Source organism: Pygocentrus nattereri, chromosome 23 (assembly GCF_015220715.1).
Source record: "Pygocentrus nattereri isolate fPygNat1 chromosome 23, fPygNat1.pri, whole genome shotgun sequence".
NCBI classification, from domain to species: domain Eukaryota; kingdom Metazoa; phylum Chordata; class Actinopteri; order Characiformes; family Serrasalmidae; genus Pygocentrus; species Pygocentrus nattereri.
This window is the reverse complement of record NC_051233.1, coordinates 10237609-10258605: the sequence shown is the minus strand read 5'-3', so window position 1 is coordinate 10258605 and position 20997 is coordinate 10237609. Positions and strand designations below refer to the sequence as shown.

The following is a 20997-nucleotide window of genomic DNA, read 5'->3' as shown; positions in this document are numbered from 1 at the left end:
TACATGCATGCTGGACTTGACTGCTAAGAGTCAGCATCCAGCACCCAGTCCTGCAGTTAGTTACACTGATAGGGAAGACCTTTTCTCCAATTTCACTAAACAGCACACACATCAATTAGATGGTGGTTCTTAACCCTTGCCCTGGCTTTGGCTCATCCATAACACCCCTGGTGACCCCAGGTCAGCCCAGTGCCCCTGGATAAAACGCCACTGATAAAGTAATTAGCAGGGTTGGGATAGCTACTGAAAAATTAGTAGTTAGCTACTTTGTAGCTACTTTCTCAAAATTTGTAGCAAGCTACAATTTAGCTACTTTTCCAGAAAGAGTAGTGGACTTTTTAGCTGCTTTTTGAAAAGTAGTGCGCTACGTTTTAGCTACTTTCAAAGCACGATTGTCAGAATGTTTGTGAATCTCCACCTGACACACCAAACAAGCCCAACTGACAGTGTTAACAAGCCACTGCATTTAAACCTGTGCCAGAAAGAAACACACAATTGAAAAGCTGCAAATCTACAAAAAGATCACCAAAAAGTATAACCAACATCAAACATACACACCCAAAGGCATGAAATCCAACAATAAATAAGACCAAAGGCAAAGTCAATCATTCCAGGTTTTTCCTAACAAAAATCAACAAAATTAACTGAACACGAACCAGAGAATTTTGTGTTGTCTACTGTTGAAATAAAACTGCTCCAGTTGAAACATTTCAGCAAGATACACTGATCAGGCATAACATTATGTCCTTGTTTTTACACTCATTGTCCATTTTATCAGCTCCACTTACCATATAGGTGCGCTTTGTAGTTCTACAGTTACAGACTGTAGTCCATCTGTTTCTCTGCATACTTCATTAACCCCCTTTTACCCTGTTCTTCAATGGTCAGGACCCCCATGGACCCTCAGAGCAGGTACTACTTGGGTGGTGGATCATTCTCAGCACTGCAGTAACACTGACGTGGTGGTGACGCGTTGGTGTGTGTTGTACTGGTCTGAGTGGATCAGACACGACAGTGCTACTGAACCCCTCAGTGTCACTGCTGGACTGAGAATAGTCCACCAACCAAAAATATCCAGCCCACAGTGTCCTGTGACCACTGATGAAGGACAAGAGGATGATTAGCTCATACTGTACAGCAAGAGATGTCATCTCTCTCTTTACATCTACAGGGTGAACTGACAACGCAGGTGCGTCTAATAGAGTGGACAGTGAGTTCTCACAGTGTTTAAAAATGAGCGCAGAAATGAGGAGGTGCTCATCATGTTATATCTGACTGGTGTATGTACAGACATGCACATTCAGGGTCTTTATTAAACTTCAGCAACACTTTAGCCTCAAAATTCTCATCAGTGCCTGTGTCTCTGTTTGGAGTGAGAATCAGGCCTGAATCATGTCTCCACTGAAGCAGAGCTGCTGCAGCTCCACAGCAGAACTAGATTTTTGGAGTTAACGCATAACTGCTAATTCGCCAACCTTTAACGCTGAAGATGCACAGACCGTTGATCACACAGCTCTCCTCCAAACACACTGACAACTTTCAAACAGTTGGAAAGGTATCGTGCTCTCTTGGTTTCTTACTTGATCTCTGCTGCTTGATTTTTTTAAGAACACTAGACGCATTCAAATTTCTGTTGCACTCTAGCCGGTCCCTTGAGTAACCAAGAGGTTTGGTGAGCACCTACATCCATGAAAAACATGACTGAAGCGGTATTTGCGTACCTGCAAACAAAATGTCTTGTGCATAGGTTCTTTGTGACCATGTGAATAATGTTACTGTCATTTCTTAAAAAACAAACCACTGCTTTTTGAAACACTGCAGTGCATAGTGAACCAGTCATATTCTAGTATAAAACTTTAAGAAATACAAGATGACAAAAATACAAAGTGTCCACATCTGTCAAAACTGATCAAACTAAAAAAACAAAGGTAGGTCCACACTAAACACTAAACAAGACAGGTGTAAAAACACCCTTATACTTTTTGCACAGTACTGTCTATACAGCAAAGTCAACTAAGTGCCAGAACCAAGACCTGTTTAGCCAGGCAATTGGTTAGCCCCAACTTCAAAGATTCAGTATCCAGTCCCTGTGATGCAAACAACTGCATTTTCAGAGAAGACCTACTCTCCAATACCACTAAATGGCACACAAATCAACTACACAGCTCCTGAAGTACTTCTGTCTTATATTTCATTGGGTTTTTTTGGGCCTTAACACAGAAGCATACTCAACCTAAATAATCAATAATTGCAGTAGCATAGAGTCGTAAATCCAAACAGTGTCATTCATTTTTTGCTCAAAAAGCTTGTTTCCTATTTCTGTGGATGTGTTAATTTATTTTCGATTAGAAAAGTAAAAAATATGGAATTTGACGGACGTGTTCAAATATAAATTTTGCATACAAATGTATGTATGTATGTATATATATATATATATATATATATATATATATATATATATCAGTGTGCTGCACCCACAGTGTTTCTATAGTCACATAGGTAACAACTCCAATTGTAACATGATCCAATTGTAAGTCACTCTGGATAAGAACGTCTGCCAAATGCCATAAACTCCTCAGTGCTGAGGTAACACTGGACTACAGAGTACTTGTAGTTCTAAAAATGCATTTATTTTAATCAAGGCAGCAAAGATGGTTCTCAATGTGGTTCTCAACTCTGGTCCTGGAGGCCCCCAGCCATGAAAACGAATGTTATCCCTGCTTCAACACACATGATTCAACTAATTAGACAGTTAACCAACCTTCTCACATTAAAATGCACAGAGAATGGGTCTCCAGGAACCAGACTGACAAATACAAACACAGAAGAGGCACTTTTTGCTCCTAAAAGAAGAACCATCAATAGGTTCAATGGATATTTGTTTAAAGAACCATTTCTGAACATGAGATGTGCAAGTATGAAGAAACATTTTGGAGTTTAAAGAACCAAATAATGTAAAAGTTACATACAATTAAAGGTTTTGGTAACACTTTTTTGGGATGGCCCACTATAGACGCTTTATTGATGCTTACTTTGCATTAAACTTATATATATTCAAGTAAACATCAACTATTAAATTTACCCTAACCCTAACTTCAACCCAACACCTAAACCTCAGGCTCAGCCTGGTCAAAATGCTAACACTGGTACCTAAACCTCACACTGTTGGGAATCAACAAATTTCACCAGACAGACTGTTAATGCAAATAAAGTGTAATCCTTCATTTAAGCCAAGAATCCTACATTTAAGCCAAGAACCATAGAAGGGGACTTGTACTGTCTATTAAAAAAATTCTAAATAAATTCAAATATTTGTGAAAATAAACTCAAATAAAGTGGTTTGATATGAAATTTCATTCTAGAGAAACTAGTCAAAACTGTTCACAGTAGTGGTGATAGGAACCAGATATCCAAAGCATTTAATGCCTCAGACATTGTCTTATAAATCATTTTACAGTAGTTTTGAGATCAAATTTAAAAAGAAAAAACAAGATAAACTTTTTTTTCAATAATTACCACTATTTTATCGCCACTGGCCACCAATACTTTATCAATATAACATATAAAAAGAGACACATATAAGTTCATATCAACAAGTTCATATGTTTGCAAATCATATTTCGGTTTTAGGCTCCTTTCATCGCTCAAAGACTTCAGGCTTTTTCGCTCAAAGACTCTCAACAATGAATCAAACTACTAGAATTACTTTAACATCACAACAAATTAACTGTTCAAATTTGAAAAATCAGTGGAACGTTTTCATACACACACAAAGGCAGCATAAAAGTGTGAAATACTCACAGCTCTGTAATGATTCCTTGGGACAGATCCATTTCATGTACTGACACCAGTTAAAGAACCTTCTACAACTCATCTCTATGTATTAAGAGTGTCTGAACTGCAGCTTTATCTTCATCCCTTCTCCATGCAGACTGAAGCCCACCACCAGGCCAGTATTTATAGGGGCACCCAAAGTCAGCCGGAAACGCCGGCAACTGCGTCTTTCCATTTACGCTGTTTTTCGTCCCGCACAAAAGCAGACAAATTATAGTATTGGTCTGGATGTGTTTCTGCTAGAAGAAATTAGGTTTAAGGGCACGTGTATGTATGAGTCTGCGTGCGTACTTGGGAGGCATTAAGCAGAGCAGTTTAACAGGGACGTGTGAAAGACAGAAACCCCCCTGGCTGATGTCATTACATTTTTCATTTTTCTCTGTGCGATTCGCCGTGGCGACAGAGGCAACAGTCCCCTTTTGTTCCTGACCCACTTCTATCCTTCATACTCACGTGCAGAAAGAGCGAGCAAGAAGACGGCCTTGTCCTTCCCTACTGGTACACTGACCACTATACAACTCTTTGTCGAAGCCTGTGTTTCACTCACCTGAAGTGGTTGAAAAGTCAAGCTGTAAATTTGGAGAAAATTCAATCTTTACTGCAACACTTTTTCACAAGAAAATTTTTTTTTAAATACTTGTCTATTGACGGTGAGGAGAAAATTTACACAGTTATTCCATGCAAACTCACATTGGGACTGTTAGGTCATATCATGGACTCACTGACCCATGAAAAAGTCCATGCAAAAACTATTTAATTCATGCAGGCACAATTTCCAAATTCTGCTCCAAATAGTATTTTAGCTATGAACTTTTAAGTTTTAAGAACTCAAGTTTGTTCTAAATTACATCTTAATAAATTACTAAATAATAATACTAATAATAAAGTACTACTTACAGAATGACTGAAATGACTTTCAGGCTCCTCCAAAGTGGCCAAAGAATCTCACAGGATCAGATATGGATAACTGCAAACCTTAGAATTTTGAACTATTTGTCACTGTGTTTGCACACTGTGAAATTAGACCTCTGCATTTAACCCAACCATGCAGAGAAACACCCACATACGTGCACACTAGTGAACACACACACTAGGGGGCAGTGAGCACACTTGCCCGGAGCAGTGGGCAGCCCTATCCATGGTGCCTGGGGAGCAATTGGGGGGTTAGGTGCCCTGCTCAAGGGCGCTTCAGTCACGGGCTGTTAGCCCGAGGGGATCGAACCGGCAACCTTCCAGTCACAGGGCTGGTTCCCTAACCTCCACCCCACGACTTAGTTAGATCTTGGGTTCTGAACATCTCCCTAACTACAATCAGACAGCACTTACAGCACCATAAGTCATTTGGGAGGGTTGCTAGAAGAAAGCCACTGCTGTCAAGGACCAACAAACTCCTACAGTTTACCAGATGTTACTGGAACTTTCGGTGTTCTGTGGTCAGGTGAGACCAAAATAGAGCTTTTTGCCAACACTAGAATTGGGTTTGACAGAGACATAAAGATAGCCCTGCAGAAAATGACCTCATCCTTACTGTGAAGTATGGTGGCGGGTCTGTGATGTTGTGGGGCCTTCCAAATGCCCTGTACAATTGTTTGGGATACATGGGATCACAGCCTTTCAGTACCAGCAGATATTAAATCAAAACCAGAATACCTCAGCCAGAAAGCATAAACTGGGCCATGGTTGGATCCTTCAGCAGGACAATGATCCAAAGTCCACCTCAAAATCAAACAACAATGGTTAACTGACCACCAAATTAAGGTTTTGCCATGGCCACTCTAGTACCTTGACCCACAGAAGACTTGGGGGGATGTGCTGACGAGTCCACAACCATTGACCTCAGAATCTGAAATATTATTTGTGTCACAAATATCACATATATGCTATATGGAGGAATGGTCTCAAATCTCTTGTCATGTGTTCTTCAGGTTCACTGAGCTTAACAGGAAAAGATTCATAGTTGTTATCTTTGCAAAGGGAGGCTGCATGAAGTATTAAATAAACGGGTGTCAACCACTGTGGTACACATAGATTTGTAAACATTTATTTAATTAAAATATGTATTTTAAGATTGAATTGCTTCTTTCAAACACTGCACTTCAAATAAAAGTTAGAGTTTTGTGAATATTATTAATGGAAGAATAAGCATTAAAAATCCTTTGTACAGGCCATAACACTCATGCTTACCAGCAATAAGACCATTTGTGGAGGGCAATCTATGTTAATACCAAATGAATATTTCAGCTCAGTTCTATCAATCTATAAGCAGTTGAAATCACAATTTAAAATGTAATGTAGGACGGATTTAAAATTTTGCTTCAATTTTTTCATGATGAGGGGGTGCAGGAGGGTCCGTAAGCAAGAGGCAATAGGTTGGAATCTTGGTAAGCCTTAAATATATGCTAACGCTACATATGGAAGCTCATTTTACAGCAACACTGTCACTGAAGTGACACAACCTTGCACTTCAGACAAAAAGTAAACAGTAGACTGGGAAAATGTAGGTATTTTTCTCCTCCATTAAGCCCTTATTTGCTGGCAACATGAAAAGGTGCAGAAATAAAGCATTAAATTGTGGAAAGCAATAACCTGTTTAGGGCTTTGGCCTTCCATATCTTCCTAGACGTGCAAATGTTGCTTTTTTGGTGAGGACTGCATAGGAAGAGAATGGTAGTAAATCTGATACACAGGATTTGAGACTCAGACTGGCTTCACACAGTGAAGCTTTAGCTGCTTGAAACCTATGTGAAACTAAATTGCACTTGAGTTGCACATTGTAAAGCAGACAACAACTCTTTGAAACTACAATTCTTTGAAATGTCTTAACTTTGTGGAACAAGCTTCATGGAAGGAACAGCCAATCAAAACTGATATGATTGTGACATACAACATACTTTCTTGTGTGTGCTTTTGTTACTTAAGTGTTCTGGTGGACCATTATTGTTTTTTTTTTTTTAATCAACACAGCAATAACAATTTGTGTAAAAATATCAGATGTTTACAATATCACTAGTGTCCAGCATAGGGATCTCCTTTAGCAGCTGTAGCCAGTCAGCAGCCTGTCCATGTTGTCCACCCACACACACACACACACACACACACACACACACACACACATATACATAAACACATACATACAGAGACACACCCACACACTAACAGCAGGCCACGTAAGAGAAGAACAGACTGAAGGAACACAGTGCCTCCACACTTTATTCCCTGTGGGTTCAACCCAACACCACGTGTAATATAAATGTGTTTTCTTTAGGCAAGCATTGAAAATGGGTCCCACAGACACCACATAAGGGTAATCCACTGATTTCACGGGATAACTGGACAGGAAAGTTAAATAGAAGATGGTTTATTGGGCAGTTGAAAATTTTCATTTTGTCATTTTCCTAAGACATGACAACAAACATGAATTTCTCAGAGCTAACATTTCTGTAACCAGCTGCGTCAACTAGCCAGCTAATGCTAATAGCTATTTAAATGGCTGCTTGTGCCAGTACTTATGTTTCAAGCCAGCTGTTATCATAATTTATGTAGCTAGATTTATATGCATCTCTCTTGATGACCACTGTTTTGGGTACTTTACAATGTTTGCACCTTGATGAACGAAAACTCTACCTGCTTAGTACCTTTTTTTGACATGGTAGAGGAGAGTGAGACATAGTCCACAGTGAACTTATACTTAAACATTCATTTTCAATGGCTTGACATATACACAATAGATAAAAGCCTCAAATATGTAGTAAAGAACCCTAGACAGATAGATAAAACACTCTCAATGACAGCTCGAAAAAATAGAAGATGATAAAAATGCTGCAAATATGTAAATAACGGATCACTTTGATACAGACCTAAAAGTGTGAGCTGCTAATTTGGCTATCTACTGAAGTAACTGAATGTGTTGCATGCAATTTTGTTTGAATTGCTTTGTGTAACTATCAAGTTGCATGGAAATCTTACAAATTGCAAATAGCTGCATGAAAGTTTCACCGTGAAAAGCCAGAAAAAACAATAGAAAAAAGCATAGACCCACATCAGCATATCATTACTGTCCAAAAAACATACTGTCCATTCTTTTGTTTTTTATTTTTGTACGTGATTTGAGCATGGCTGCTATCTTTTACACTGTGTGAAAATTTTGTTATGATTCAGCCAATCAAAATGCTTAAAAACTGCTTGGAATAAAACCTATTTACATTAATTTACCCTAAAAGTAAACAAGGTTTTTGGGTTCTCCTGTAAAGTTACCATTTTGGAGATACTTGTTTTCTTTGGACAGTGACAATATGTTGTGTTTTGGTTGCTGATATTTTGGTCAGCATCAGTATGACCATGCTGGGTGACCAGCTAAACCAACACCAGTCCAGTATAAACCAGCTTAGAGCAGCATGGAATTCATTCTGGTTTAAGCTGCTTTGCTCAGCAGGAAAAGCAACTCAACAGCAAAACTGGAGTAGAGGAAGAAAAAAAAAGATAAAGAACAGAGAATGAAAAACAGACCATAGATTTAAAAGAGATTTGGCGCATGCACGTGAGGTATAGAGGTAAAACACCTTTAACACCTGCATGTGCGTCACCACGAAAGAGTTCCCCTGGAACTCCAAACACAACACACTATACTGTATGCATTCTGACAGCGTGTGTCTTGTTAGTGTTTTCTTACTGCGGTGCCATTTTCAGACTATCAAGTTTACATCCACAGAGAACAACAATGTGCAAAGGGCCATGGGCAAACATTATTCGCAAGTGGGTCAGCTTTGATTAAATGGTGTTAAAAGTGAATCTGTGTCTCTGTGAGAGCCAGGCGCAATAGAGACCCTTTAGATTGGCCCTTTTGTCATCAAAGGCAATCGAGTGACTCACTTCTCACTGATATGGGCTGCCGTGACGCAAGTAGAGTATTGTGTTTAGGTTTCATGGCTTTTTTTCCATCTTCCTCTTGCTCTTTCAAAGGATCACACACTCTTGTTTCTCTGTCCAGCTAAGCAAGGCAAAGCCTGACCTATTAATAGCTAACCAGAGGACCACTGCAAATATGGACTGCGCTTCTAACCTACTAAAGCAAATACAATACTGTTAGGACATTGATCTAGAGAGCCGCTCATGGATCCAGAGGCAGAGGATGAGAGTGCTGTCAAACACTGACTGATTTCCCTCAAGTGTCCACTGGAGCTTTTAATATGTAGTCAACTCCTCCTCAAGAAACTGGCAAATTAATTAAAATGATCCTGAAAAATGTTTGGCGAAATGTTTGACCATTTATTTGATAGAAATAATCCCTACATGACTGTTATAACAAGAATGCTGTATTCTTTCAAAAATATATGGGGCAAATATATTGGCACCCCTAAAGAATATTTGAAATAAACCAAATACATTTGCATATTAGGGGGGTGCCTTTCTTTTATTTCTTCTAGTGTCCAGGAACTCCAGGAACGTTTATCTATAACCATTTCCTGTTTACCTGGGGCACAAATACGAGGTTACACAAATGTAAAATCCCCCTTGTTATCCATTGACTTTGATAAAACTAAAGAGCTGTCAACTGAAATGAGATGAAAGTTTGTGGACCTGCACAGGAAATAGTAAAAAGTTAACAGTCAGTTGAAATTACCCTTAAGCACAATCAGGGCAATAATAAAAAATTTAGAAAAGCATGGAACAGTTGAAAATTTGCCAGGAAGAGGGCATATGAGAATACTACCCCCATGCACAGTGAGCATGGTAAAGGAGACAAAAAGGAACACGAAGATCACAATTTCAGATTTGCTCCATTTAGTTGAATCTTGGGGGTTTCAAATTTCAAAACCCACTGTCTTGGTAAGACACCACCTCTATGACCACAAGCTGTTTGGAAGAATTCCACAAAAGAAACCTTTCCTAAAAGCCACCAAATGCAGTGCCTGACCTTTGCAAAAAGTCACTGGAACCACAAATGTAATTGTGTGATGTGGTCAGATGAGACATAAATATAGCTTTTCAGTCATGCTCCCCATCATCATCTTTGTCTGGTGAAAAAAAGGACTGCATACAATAAAAAAAGCACCTGACACTCGCTGCCATACATGATGGTGGATCACTGGTGCTTTAGGGCTTTTGCTTTTCTGCTGCTAGTGTTCAAGGGGCTTTTGTGGAAATCATTGGCATAATGACTTCCACTAAATACTAGCAGATTGTGGCCCAAAATGTCCAGAATTTTGAAATCTGGCCTTGGGGAGGATTCTTTAGCAAGATAATGATCCAAAAAAAGGTTCAACAACAAGGGAACAACAACAGAAACAACAGTTTTGTAATGGCCCTCTCAATCAATATTTTTGAAATGGGTTTTTAAAAAAAATATGTTATTAAAGAAAAATTTGGTGGGTTTCCAGAATGCAGTGAAAAAATAAAAAAATATGCAGCGAGTCCAAAATATCACTCAGAGCATGTGTGGTTAATTAGATTTTAGCACATTTTCATGAAGCCGCCAATAATTCTAGAATTTACTGTATGACAATGTTTTACACAGCTTCAATGACCTAAAGCTGTAGTTCAGGCAAGTACAGTTGATTAACCAAGATAAGCTTAAAGCAATCAATCAGCATGATGCAAACTGCACGCCTAAATTAATCACACACTTTTTAATTTGTTAAGCAATCTCAAACAGACCTGTGTTTTTGGGCAGTTTTTGGACACAGTATGAGAAGTTGTCATATATAAAAACGGACAAAAGTACAACACAAGATAAAATTAGTACTAGTGGCCATCTTTAAGCCAGAATATTGTCTGTACTTTTGCCTGTTTGTATAGATAACAATGTGTTACATGTCTACTTGAGATTACATAACAGCTCAACACCGTTTGAGGGAAGTGTGTGAGGATTTAAGTGTGTTGTGGGCATCTTGGTAATTGGTATATAAGCTTTCATTAGCAACATATCTAAAGAAAACGAACAAACCACAGAAGCAAACTTCAGCAACTTTTAAGAAGCATTTTAAGAAGTATATAAAAAACAATCTAATTTCATCACATGAATTCCAGCCTGAATATGCAATAGTGTTAATAGATGGTCAAACGCAGAGAACCAATCCTCTTACAAGTAGGGCTGAACATTTTGGGGAAAAATCTAATTGCTGTTCTTCTGACTGCAGTTGAAGGGTTTAATTCCAAAGCACATCAAAGACCACTTTCATGAATTCTCTTTTGTTTCATGATACTTTACTGGGAACTGGCTTTACATATACACTCACCGGCCACTTTATTAGGTACAGTTCAGTTGCTTGTTAACACAAATAGCTAATCAGCCAATCGCATGGCCACAGCTCAATGCATTTAGGCATGTAGAGGTGGTCAAGACAACTTGCTGAAGTGCAGACCGAGCATCAGAACGGGGAAGAAAGGTGATTTAAGTGACTTTGAACATGGCATGGTTGTTGGTGCCAGACGGGCTGGTCTGAGTATTTCAGAAACTGCTGATCTACTGGGATTTTCACTCACAACCATCTCTAGGGTTTACAGAGAATGGTCTGAAAAAGTGGAAATATCCAGTGAGCGGTCAGATGTGTGGATGAAAGTGCCTTGTTGATGTGAAAGGTCAGCGGAGAATGGGCAGACTGGTTCGAGATGACAGAGAGGCACCAGTAACTCAAATAACCAACCAAAATCTCTGAGGAACGTTTACAACACCTTGTTGAAAGTATGACATGAAGAATTAAGGCAGTTCTGAAGGCAAAAGGGGGTCCAACATTTTACTAGCAAGGTGTACCTAATAAAGTGGCTGGTGAGTGTATATCAATGCTATATTATGATTTATATCACTTTTCATACATAAATAAACATGTGTTTTGCTTTATATATCCGCTGTTATTTTTCTCAAGTCTCTCTTTATACCCAAAACTGTCACAGCATTTTGGAATTAAACGCTTTTATTTAACTTGAAACTTTCCTACAACCTAAGGTCCAAGCAACACAAATATTTTGGTCAATATAATTTATATTAGTGTTTGTAATACTGGATTGTAACCCCATACCCATGGAAATTACACCAATGCCAAATATATTTTGGTTGATTGACTACATTTGGGGTAAGGAGAGAACTGTGTAAATGAAATTTTTTTGCCAACATATTATTTTACTGATTAATCATTGAGGCAGTTGGTTCTGTTACTCTTATTTCTGTTTATACTGAGAAGAAAGATAGAAGAAAAAGCATTCTTCCTTTGTGATAAAGTTGACCTTCCATTGTGATCTAAGACCAACTGTCCTACCCAAAATCTTCCCTCTGAACATGGCAATTAACAGATGAGTTGAAATAGGAGGGTCTGAGCAGGGAAATCACCAGGTGTTGACCCTTGCTAGTCACTGGAACTACATAAGAACTGAGGAAAAACTGATCTTGAAGGCTACCAGCATCGCTTTACATCTTACCTTCTGAAGAACAGGCATTAGATCTTTGTGCTTCTAAAGTGGAAACAGAGAAGAAAATAATTTTAGATCAGTCTCCTGATTGTTATACGCACACAATGCACATGAAACTTGAAATGCTGTCATCACAATGTCAAAAGTATGTAACTATTAGTCCGTCTTAGGTACCACTCACCCTCTTCTTGTAGTAGATCCTCCACTTGTGATACTCTTTTATCACCACTTCTATCCGTCTCTTCCAGTAACTTCCCTCCAACACAATCGCCTGGGAGGACACATTAAACACAAAATAGAATGAAGCAATGATTATAATGAAGCAATGAATCCAGTGCAAACACTATGTGTTGCAACAAACTATATAACTTCATCAAGGTGTTGGCTGAGGATCATTACTGTAAAAAAAAACAAAAAAAACAAAGAGGCAGGCGCATCACTCTATACTTCTTACACACCCTAAAAACGTTCAGATCATGAGCGTATCATCAAGGTCTATTGTTCAAGTGTCACACTGAACAAACATATACACATTTCCAGTATATTGAGTAGACAGACTGCCATGACATATTGCTATACCTGCTGTATTGAGACATGTTGATGTATATACTCTGATGAACAGGGGAGAAAGTGACTGTCAAATTGTGTAGCAAAAAAAGCAGTACAGGCAGTAATTCTAAACTAGGTTCATGTACAGATACATCTAATTGTATTTTATGGTCACTCTTCGAGATCCACTTTAGCATAGTTCAGCTCTGCTAGCAGGTCAGCTCTACAACATCTAGAGGACTCTATTCTTTCTCTCTAAGAAGGCCACCCAGTCACTTCCGTAACTCTGACCAGCCGTGGATGCATCATCACAGGAATCTTGGAAATCCCAATAGTGTATAGTTGCAGACATGCACTCTCCGCCAGATGCACTCTCAGCCCCAGTGACGTCATGTGCACATGCACCCTCTGCCACAATAGCAGAAGCGGCCCAACGGTACGTTAACATTTGGCTGCTTCTGCTTACCAAGTTGAGAGGGTCATCATCATGATTTTCCATTCTTACCTCAACAACCTTATCATTTTCTGTACATAACACAGCTAGAGAATTCCATTTAATGTCTTTTTCATGAGTTTCAGCAGAAGCCTGTTTGCTTGTTCTGACAATAAACCTGAGCGTATCTTATTATTGTGGTAGGCTTTACTTTGTAAATTACCACATTACCATATTCTATTATTATGAGTATGACAATGATAAAATCCAATCAGTGTAACACATGTAACCCAATAGGGTGTGGTTTGTTGTTTTTGCTCATCAAACCGACAAAACAATGTCACAGCAGAGGGTGTACTGACATCAATAATAAGCTGGCAGTGCTCAGAGACCATTCTCAGAAATCCTGTCGATAAAAAATCTCTTTAAAAAGTGTCATGTTTCATAATTTGGTTATTTCAAACAACATCCAAGCATAATGTTGGAAGTAGAGTGTATTAACTTGCTAACCTATGCTTTTGTTATCAGAAAAATGGGGATTTATACAAGCCCACAGTAATTATATAGCATAGTGGGTGTGCTAGTTTAAATCCCTGCTCTAATAGTAATACTACACATTTTGGCAACCAAGCAATATGTATCTGTAACAAGTCTAGACTCTCTATCTTGACAGAAGTGTTTATACTATGCTTTAAATTAAATAAAATATATAAGTCATGTTCATTTTGCTACCCAAAGCTGTAAACCTACAAAAAGCACATTTGTGGTAGATGTTTCTGTTAAATGGCCAATGAGCACCAAGTACGTAAGTAAGTAATCTGGCAAGTATAATCAGTATGACCCACCTCAGGTTTGCGATGAGCGTCTGCTTCTGACCCCTCCAACGGAGTGACAAACCCACACACTGGATTTTTCCTTTTCTCCACATCTAAAGGATTTTAACAATTAGTTTTCTTTCATGGTAAAGCATTTGAAGGCTTCTAAAGAACTTTTTATATCCCAAAATGCAGAAGTTAGTCTTAATATATACAACATACAGAAATAAGAATCAATGTTGCTGTGCATAACATTATAAACACTGAGGCACAAAATCTTGGTAGCTATTACAGTTACCGAGCACAAGGACACTTAATCTAGTGTTTAATTTCCTGTTTTTCTATCATTCTTTTGTTTCTTTTTTTCTTTTAATATTCAAGCTCTTAAACACAAATCTGGTGCTTTTACAGACTACAGGATCTTACACTGAATGAACCAGGCTCTCCAGATGCCATTATTCAGACGGATTTTATCCCTCCACAGCAGCCTCAGGCCTTTGAAAGACTTCCACTTAGGAGATACTATCTTCCCACTGTAGAGAGACACACACATTTGGCTCAGTTCATTTTTATTCAGTGTGGTTCAGTTCAGTTAAATGTGATTCCTTTTATTGTTGTTCAGTTTAGGGCTGTACAATACAAAGGAAATCTCATTTTGTGATTACACTGCTGCAGATTGTGAGTATGGTATGATAAGGATGAACAATATGGTATCAATATAACATCTTAATGCTCAAAGAGACTTTCTTGTTACACTATACATCCATAAAGCCCATAAAGTCTACCACAGCATATTGGAGTTGAAATTAAATAATGAATATGAGCTCAAAGTTCACTTCAAGCGGGATCACATCCCCAAATCGGTGAACAATATTGTAGATCTCCCCATAGGCAACACCAGAAGCAGAGTTTCTTTCCAGGTCATGCTCTTCCAGGCCTTTCAGTTCCTACATGTTCCTGCTTCCTCCTGGGGTATTTTACTGTTGGTTTTGCCTTGAGTAAGTGAAATGTATACTCAGTTGGATTGAGGTGTGATTTACTTAGCCATTACAGAACCATTGCCTTTTTCTTTGCCTTAAAAACTCTTAGGGTGTTTTCTCAGTATGCTTTGGGCCATCATCCTTCTGATTTGTCAAGCACTGTCCATTGAGTTTTGCAGCATTTTGGCAGAATCTTCAGAATTAGTCTTGCTGCTTTTGTTAGAAGTCACTTCATCAATAAATACAAGGGAAGCAGTTCCACTGGGAGCTGCATTCTTCCTATTTAAGAATGTACCAAAGAGTTGGTTTGGTCATACTTAGTGCTTTTGCTGTCTCTCTTTCTTTAACATTTTCAGCCTAAGGTTCCAATTGCATATGCCACAAACCAACTCTAATAATGAGGGAATAATACACACCTGGCCACCGAACAGCTGAGCAGCCAATGTGCCAATTACTTTTGAGCCCCTAAAAATGGGGAGCTATGTATGAAAAAGTCTGCACTTTAAGTTTTTTTTATCATTTTTATAAAATCTCATATGCTGTGATAAACACCTAAAATAACAGTGACCTTCAAAGTCCAAATATTTGTGGACCTGACTGTACACATCATGACATTGAGGATTGCAAGCAAGTCAGAATGGACAAACTACACAAGCGAAACAGTAGCATCACATTGAAAAAAGCCTATGAGACCGAAGATTAACCAACTGTACTGACATCAATTCAATTCACACTCGCAAAACTAAACTACTTAAAAAGGTAATTGATAAAAAATGAAGAAAAAAAATGGGATAATAGGCTGACATCCAATCAGTGACTGTTATATGCTGCTGGGTGATTTTTTTATGTGATTTGCATTGCATCTTAAATAAATTTGGAAGTCGGCACAGTTGTTTGCATCAGCGCTGTGACTAAGGGTTGCCCTGCGCTATTCTCACCAAAATTGTTCATATCTGTTACTTAATGAGATGGCATTGATTCAGCCAAACTCCCATAAAGCAACAAAAAAATCTGGAGCTTTGTTCAGGAGGCTCAAAACACACCACAAAACAAGCACTACCAATCACGTGTAGCAGTGATGGATTTGCATCATATCAGACCAGCTTGATTGAATTAAAGCCACGGTTCACCAAAAAAATCAAATGTATGCCATTTTCGTAGAACCTGAAATGTCGGTGATAGATACAATATTATGAAACATGTTTGGTGTCCAAAGTTTGCTTCTTTAGTTTGGCTCTGGAGCGCAAGGCTAATATAACAGAAGTCCACTATACAGCGAAAAAGCCAAAGACCATCCTTTACTTACTTTAAATAAGAGAATAAACAGATGATTCCAAAATAGTGTTCAAAAAATTATGAACAGAATGTAGAGAAAATGGGATGCCTAACAACTGTGCAAAACCTGGCAGATAACCAACACCCATCCCCCACCACATCAGATAAACAGTATGTAATGTTTTCATCCTTGAGACAAAGGTGACCATCAAGCTCCACTTTTGCTTCAGATCTGAAATCCACTAAAGTTTCTTCCCATTTTTTCCAACTCAGTGCTATGGGTCTGAAAAGATGTGTAGCTGACAAGAAACCATTACTGAAAAAAGAAATTCACAAATAAAGCAATGAAGCTGCTGATGTCCTCACAACACTAATGGACTGGAAAACATCAATGTGGATTTCTATGAAAAACTGAGAGCAAGTCTTCTGAAAAGAACAGAAGCTGCATTAAAGGCAATGGATGGCACAATAAACGTTGAAAAAATTAAACCTATATTCAGTTGTTAAGGCATTTGTGTCATTTTCTATTAAATATAGTGTTTCTGCTTTTTCCCAACGCTTCAAAGCCATCTTAACTGGACATTGCAATACATAAAGTGTGGTCCCTGACTTTTGCACAGTCAAGAGACAAACTTCAGAGGCAAAAACTTGGGCAATCCAGTATACAGTATATCTACAGTTGTACAGATTTAAATTTTTTCAGCTGTCTGTTAAACCAGTTTAACTTGGTTATCATTTCAATTTGTCATCCCTGAAAACCAAGACTTATTTGTGGCACTGCCAGTGACGTATAGCAGTGATGAGCTCTCGAGCATGAAGAAAAACAAGCCATGTTCAAGCACTAAACCTGCAGTTTTCCACCTATTACACGACTGCAATTAAGCACAACCTGACCACATGTTTTCAACACAGCACCATTTCCTCTACAGTGCCTCTACTAAAATCACACAGAAGCTGACGTGGGCTGAACAAATGAGGCAGCGTTCAGTTCGATTTGTTGCTAGGACTCCATGAAGGATGATAGCTGAGAAGCTGCAAATGGGGAACCCATCAGGAAACCTGCAAGTTCAGAAAGCCCTTCAGAAAGTTCATTGATGTAGAAGAAATGAAAAGCTAAAGCTAACAATGAAGGCCCCGGTGTATGTTCCCGCTAAGATCCGGTGCAAGGGCCTCAAGGTGATAACCACAATGTGCAGCAGGATGACAGGCTATTGAAAATGATCTTGATTTATAATGCCTGTAAAATTGCAGCATTGACTACACTTCTACGGTTCATGGCTACATCTACATTAAGGATCAATATTGGTCAATGTCTGCTTTGATGCCAAGTCATTATAACAGCTTTATAGCTCAAAAACGGGAAGGAGGCCATTGTAAACACAAACATAACAATGTATTTAACTACATAGCCTACTTCTAAAGGCTCTTTGTCCGTGGTAGTCAAGGACAGAGTTATTGTCCTGCGCTTGGAATGCTGTAAATTGAAAATCAATGCCTGGTGGAACTGCCAACTGAATTGTTCTATGACATGATAAGATTTTATAAATCTGAACAGATAGAATTCCTTTTATTCATGGGTGAAGCAGTGTCAATAATACTCCAACGATATCAGCAAAGAGCAAGAAACATAAAATGAACGTAAAATAGGACTGACTCAAGAATCATCACAGCTTTGTCAAGCTGACAGCTTAAAAGAGCACTCCAGCGTTTTTCAACCACTGCACTTTGCTTTCTGTTACCAAGACTGAAATATGGCTGAGAAGAACTATGTAAAAGTATCAGCCACTCCGAGACGTTCGTGGGTAAGCATAGCCTGCAGAGGCCCCGACACCAAACCTCCACAATCTTAGCTACGCATCATGCTAATCTGTGGAGCTGTGCATCTGAGAAGTGATTGGCTATCCAGTAGCGTTGGGGATGGGACGAGACCACCGAATCTCAACCCGGATCAGACCTAGCACAAAATCAGATGGATTAGTAGTAGTAGTAGTTAGGAGTAGTTGGCAGAAGACGTGTAATGTTACCAACATTTATACCACCCATCTTCAACATATTAAACAAAACGAGACTTCCTTTTTTGTTTTTTTTGTACATCCTCATTTGGATGCTGCCCCCAGTGAACATGCTCACGTTACAGGCAAGTATGTTTTTAGTTAGCGGGTTTTCTGTTCTGTTGTCTGTGGTAATCGACAGAACAACTCAAAAGCAGCAGAACAACACTGGAGTATTCCTTTAACCTTTAGTCAAAAGTGGCTATGTTTACATTGCCAACATTTTTGGCAATCTGATTAAACCCCCCGATTATAGATTAAGACTGAGGTGTTCATAACTCACTCTACTCAACTCTCCATTTACACGCACACCACCAGTAATCCATTCCACAATAATGTGCATGTGTAAATACCACTTAGTGTAGACATTACCATGACAACAACCATCACATAAGTCCAGTCAGAATGATACGAGAAGCAGTGTGTTACCAGTTTTCAGCAGGAGCGCCCGTGTTTTTATTTACTTTAAAATTATGTCAGACTCAGTAAGACGTCCTTCACATGTACTTACTATCGAAGGCCGAGAGGAAGGCGGCATGTTCTGAGACACATAAGCTAGACGGCCGTCCCACCACCGTCTTTTAAACTTTTTAAAGTTTGACCAGTTTTTGGCCATGTTGAACATTATAAACTATTGCTAAGAACATTCTTAAACTTTCAGTTTGAGAATGTAATCTGAGCTGGTTTATGAGGAGCCTGGCCTCTTCCTATTTCTGCCGTTATATCAAAAACACGACTGCAAAACGCCAGAGTGCGCCAGCAAGCAAGTCCACAATGAATGGGGCTGTATGGAGCTAAACAGCTAAAACAGGCCCTGTCTAATTACTGGCCCAGAACAGTCCTTTAATTTTAGACAGTAGAAGCATATATTTCACTAAAAAGCCGAGAAAACTTACCTCTATTCTACCTTTTTTTATTATAATTTTTTTTTCACAGCAAATGGTTCTGAGCAGCAGGACGCTGGCATTACTTCTACTGAGTGCTGATTGGTTGGCGAGCAGAGCAGCTCATTGGCTGTTCACGCTCACTGACACATGAACATGCTCAAGTTCAAAAGCTCTTAAACATGTAATATTGGTGTTGAAATGTTTTTCGCTGTTCAGATTCTATTCTTTTACATTAAAAATGTTAAAGCACTATAAACTATGATTTTGCTCAAATGCTCCATCTTAACCCATACATTTTGGAGTCGCTCAGGAGTGCCCTCTAGTGTTTGGGAAATCCAGAAGACCATTACAGAGTGATTCCAGCTTCCCCCCGCGACCCTGACGGAGAAGCGGCTTAGAAAATGGATGGATGGATGGATGGATTACAGAGTGATGATTCTCCACTCTACAAGTTCTCTGATGTAACCCGATACAGGCGTTGACAGGGCTATTATTCTTCTATTTAACAGAATATTTACAGGATTACCTACCTCCTTCAAATTAAATCATTCCAAATGGCTTCAATCAGACTAGTTTATTCTGACTGACGAGGATACATGGACGTATTCTATTCCAAATGAGCTATTAGTCGGATTATTAACGGATTATTAGGCTGCATGTAAACTTGGTTCAACTGTCACTCATAACGCAGGGCACTAAAAGGGAGAGCTCTTTGCAGGGGAGCTTCAGGAGCGAATTAAAACACCTCAAATGGTTCTCCACTGCCTATTTCAGTGCAGTACACAGGCCGTGTATCAGCTTCCACGCCCAAACAGCGCACCATATGACCAATTGAGAGCCATTTGGGATTCACTTTTAGACAGTGGCAGGGTATATGGGACAGGGGTGAGACCTTTAAGACAACATGAGGAGCGGGCCAAGAGTTGAAACAGTCTTGAGTGAGGGGAGGAGAGAGAGAGAGAGAGAGAGAGAGAGAGAGAGAGAGAGACAGATAGACCAAGACACTTATCCTGACCTCAGTTACACTGTAACCCTTGCCTGAGTAGTTGCCAACTGCTGCCAAAGTCCATCTCAGTCTCTGTATGGACTTTATCAGCCATTTCACAGAGCTGCTGTGCTTAGAAAGAAATCCACATTGTACCTGGTAGGTTTTCCGTATCTGTTATCATTACTGAACCAAACTTCAGCACTCACAGATTCATAAAAGAAAGAAATCAAACTAAGAGTTACATTCAAACATAACCTGAAAACCCTCCAAATTGCAGGAATAAAGTTTAGAATAAAAATTTAAGCTGCACTGACACTACAAGAGGCCATTTTGAGGGAGAGTTAAGTGAACTAAAGAGTAAACAGTCTAACTGGCTGCTTTCTCTGCAAAATAAAAGCCCAAAAAATCATTGAATTTGAATTATCTTCTTTTACAGTAAATAAAATAAAAAGGCATGTGAATGTTTTATTGAATATTTTCTTTTAAAACTAATTTTTAAAAATCGTAAATAAAAATGTGAGTGAATGTTTCCACTAGATATAAAAAAACTTAAATAAACGCCTTTTCCTTTAACATAAATAAAATAAGGCAATTAAGCGTTTATTCACTTGTTAGCAAGAAGGTTCTTTAGTAAAAACAATGGTTCCATAAAGAACCATAAACACACAAATGTCCATTTGCATGCTCAGGTAGGTCTTTGTATGGTGAACTGGGTCTTCAGGCTGATGGAGAATGAGTTGTATATGGTTCTATACAGCACCAAAAAGGGATCTTCTACATCG

The 20997-nt window shown here is 38.8% G+C and overlaps 1 protein-coding gene across 2 annotated transcripts in view; it reads right to left on the bottom strand.

Annotated features, from left to right (window-relative positions):
* The window catches only part of LOC108437649 (carbohydrate-responsive element-binding protein), a 38461-nt gene that overhangs the window by 16600 nt on the left and 864 nt on the right, over positions 1 to 20997 (bottom strand). For both annotated transcript variants that reach the window (XM_017714879.2, XM_017714878.2), the window contains exons 2-5: positions 14461 to 14567; positions 14065 to 14147; positions 12419 to 12508; positions 12247 to 12279 (exon numbers count right to left, since the gene is read on the bottom strand). In XM_017714879.2, coding sequence (XP_017570368.1) covers positions 12247 to 12279; positions 12419 to 12508; positions 14065 to 14147; positions 14461 to 14567 — 313 coding nt within the window. The remainder of the gene's footprint in view (positions 1 to 12246; positions 12280 to 12418; positions 12509 to 14064; positions 14148 to 14460; positions 14568 to 20997) is intronic.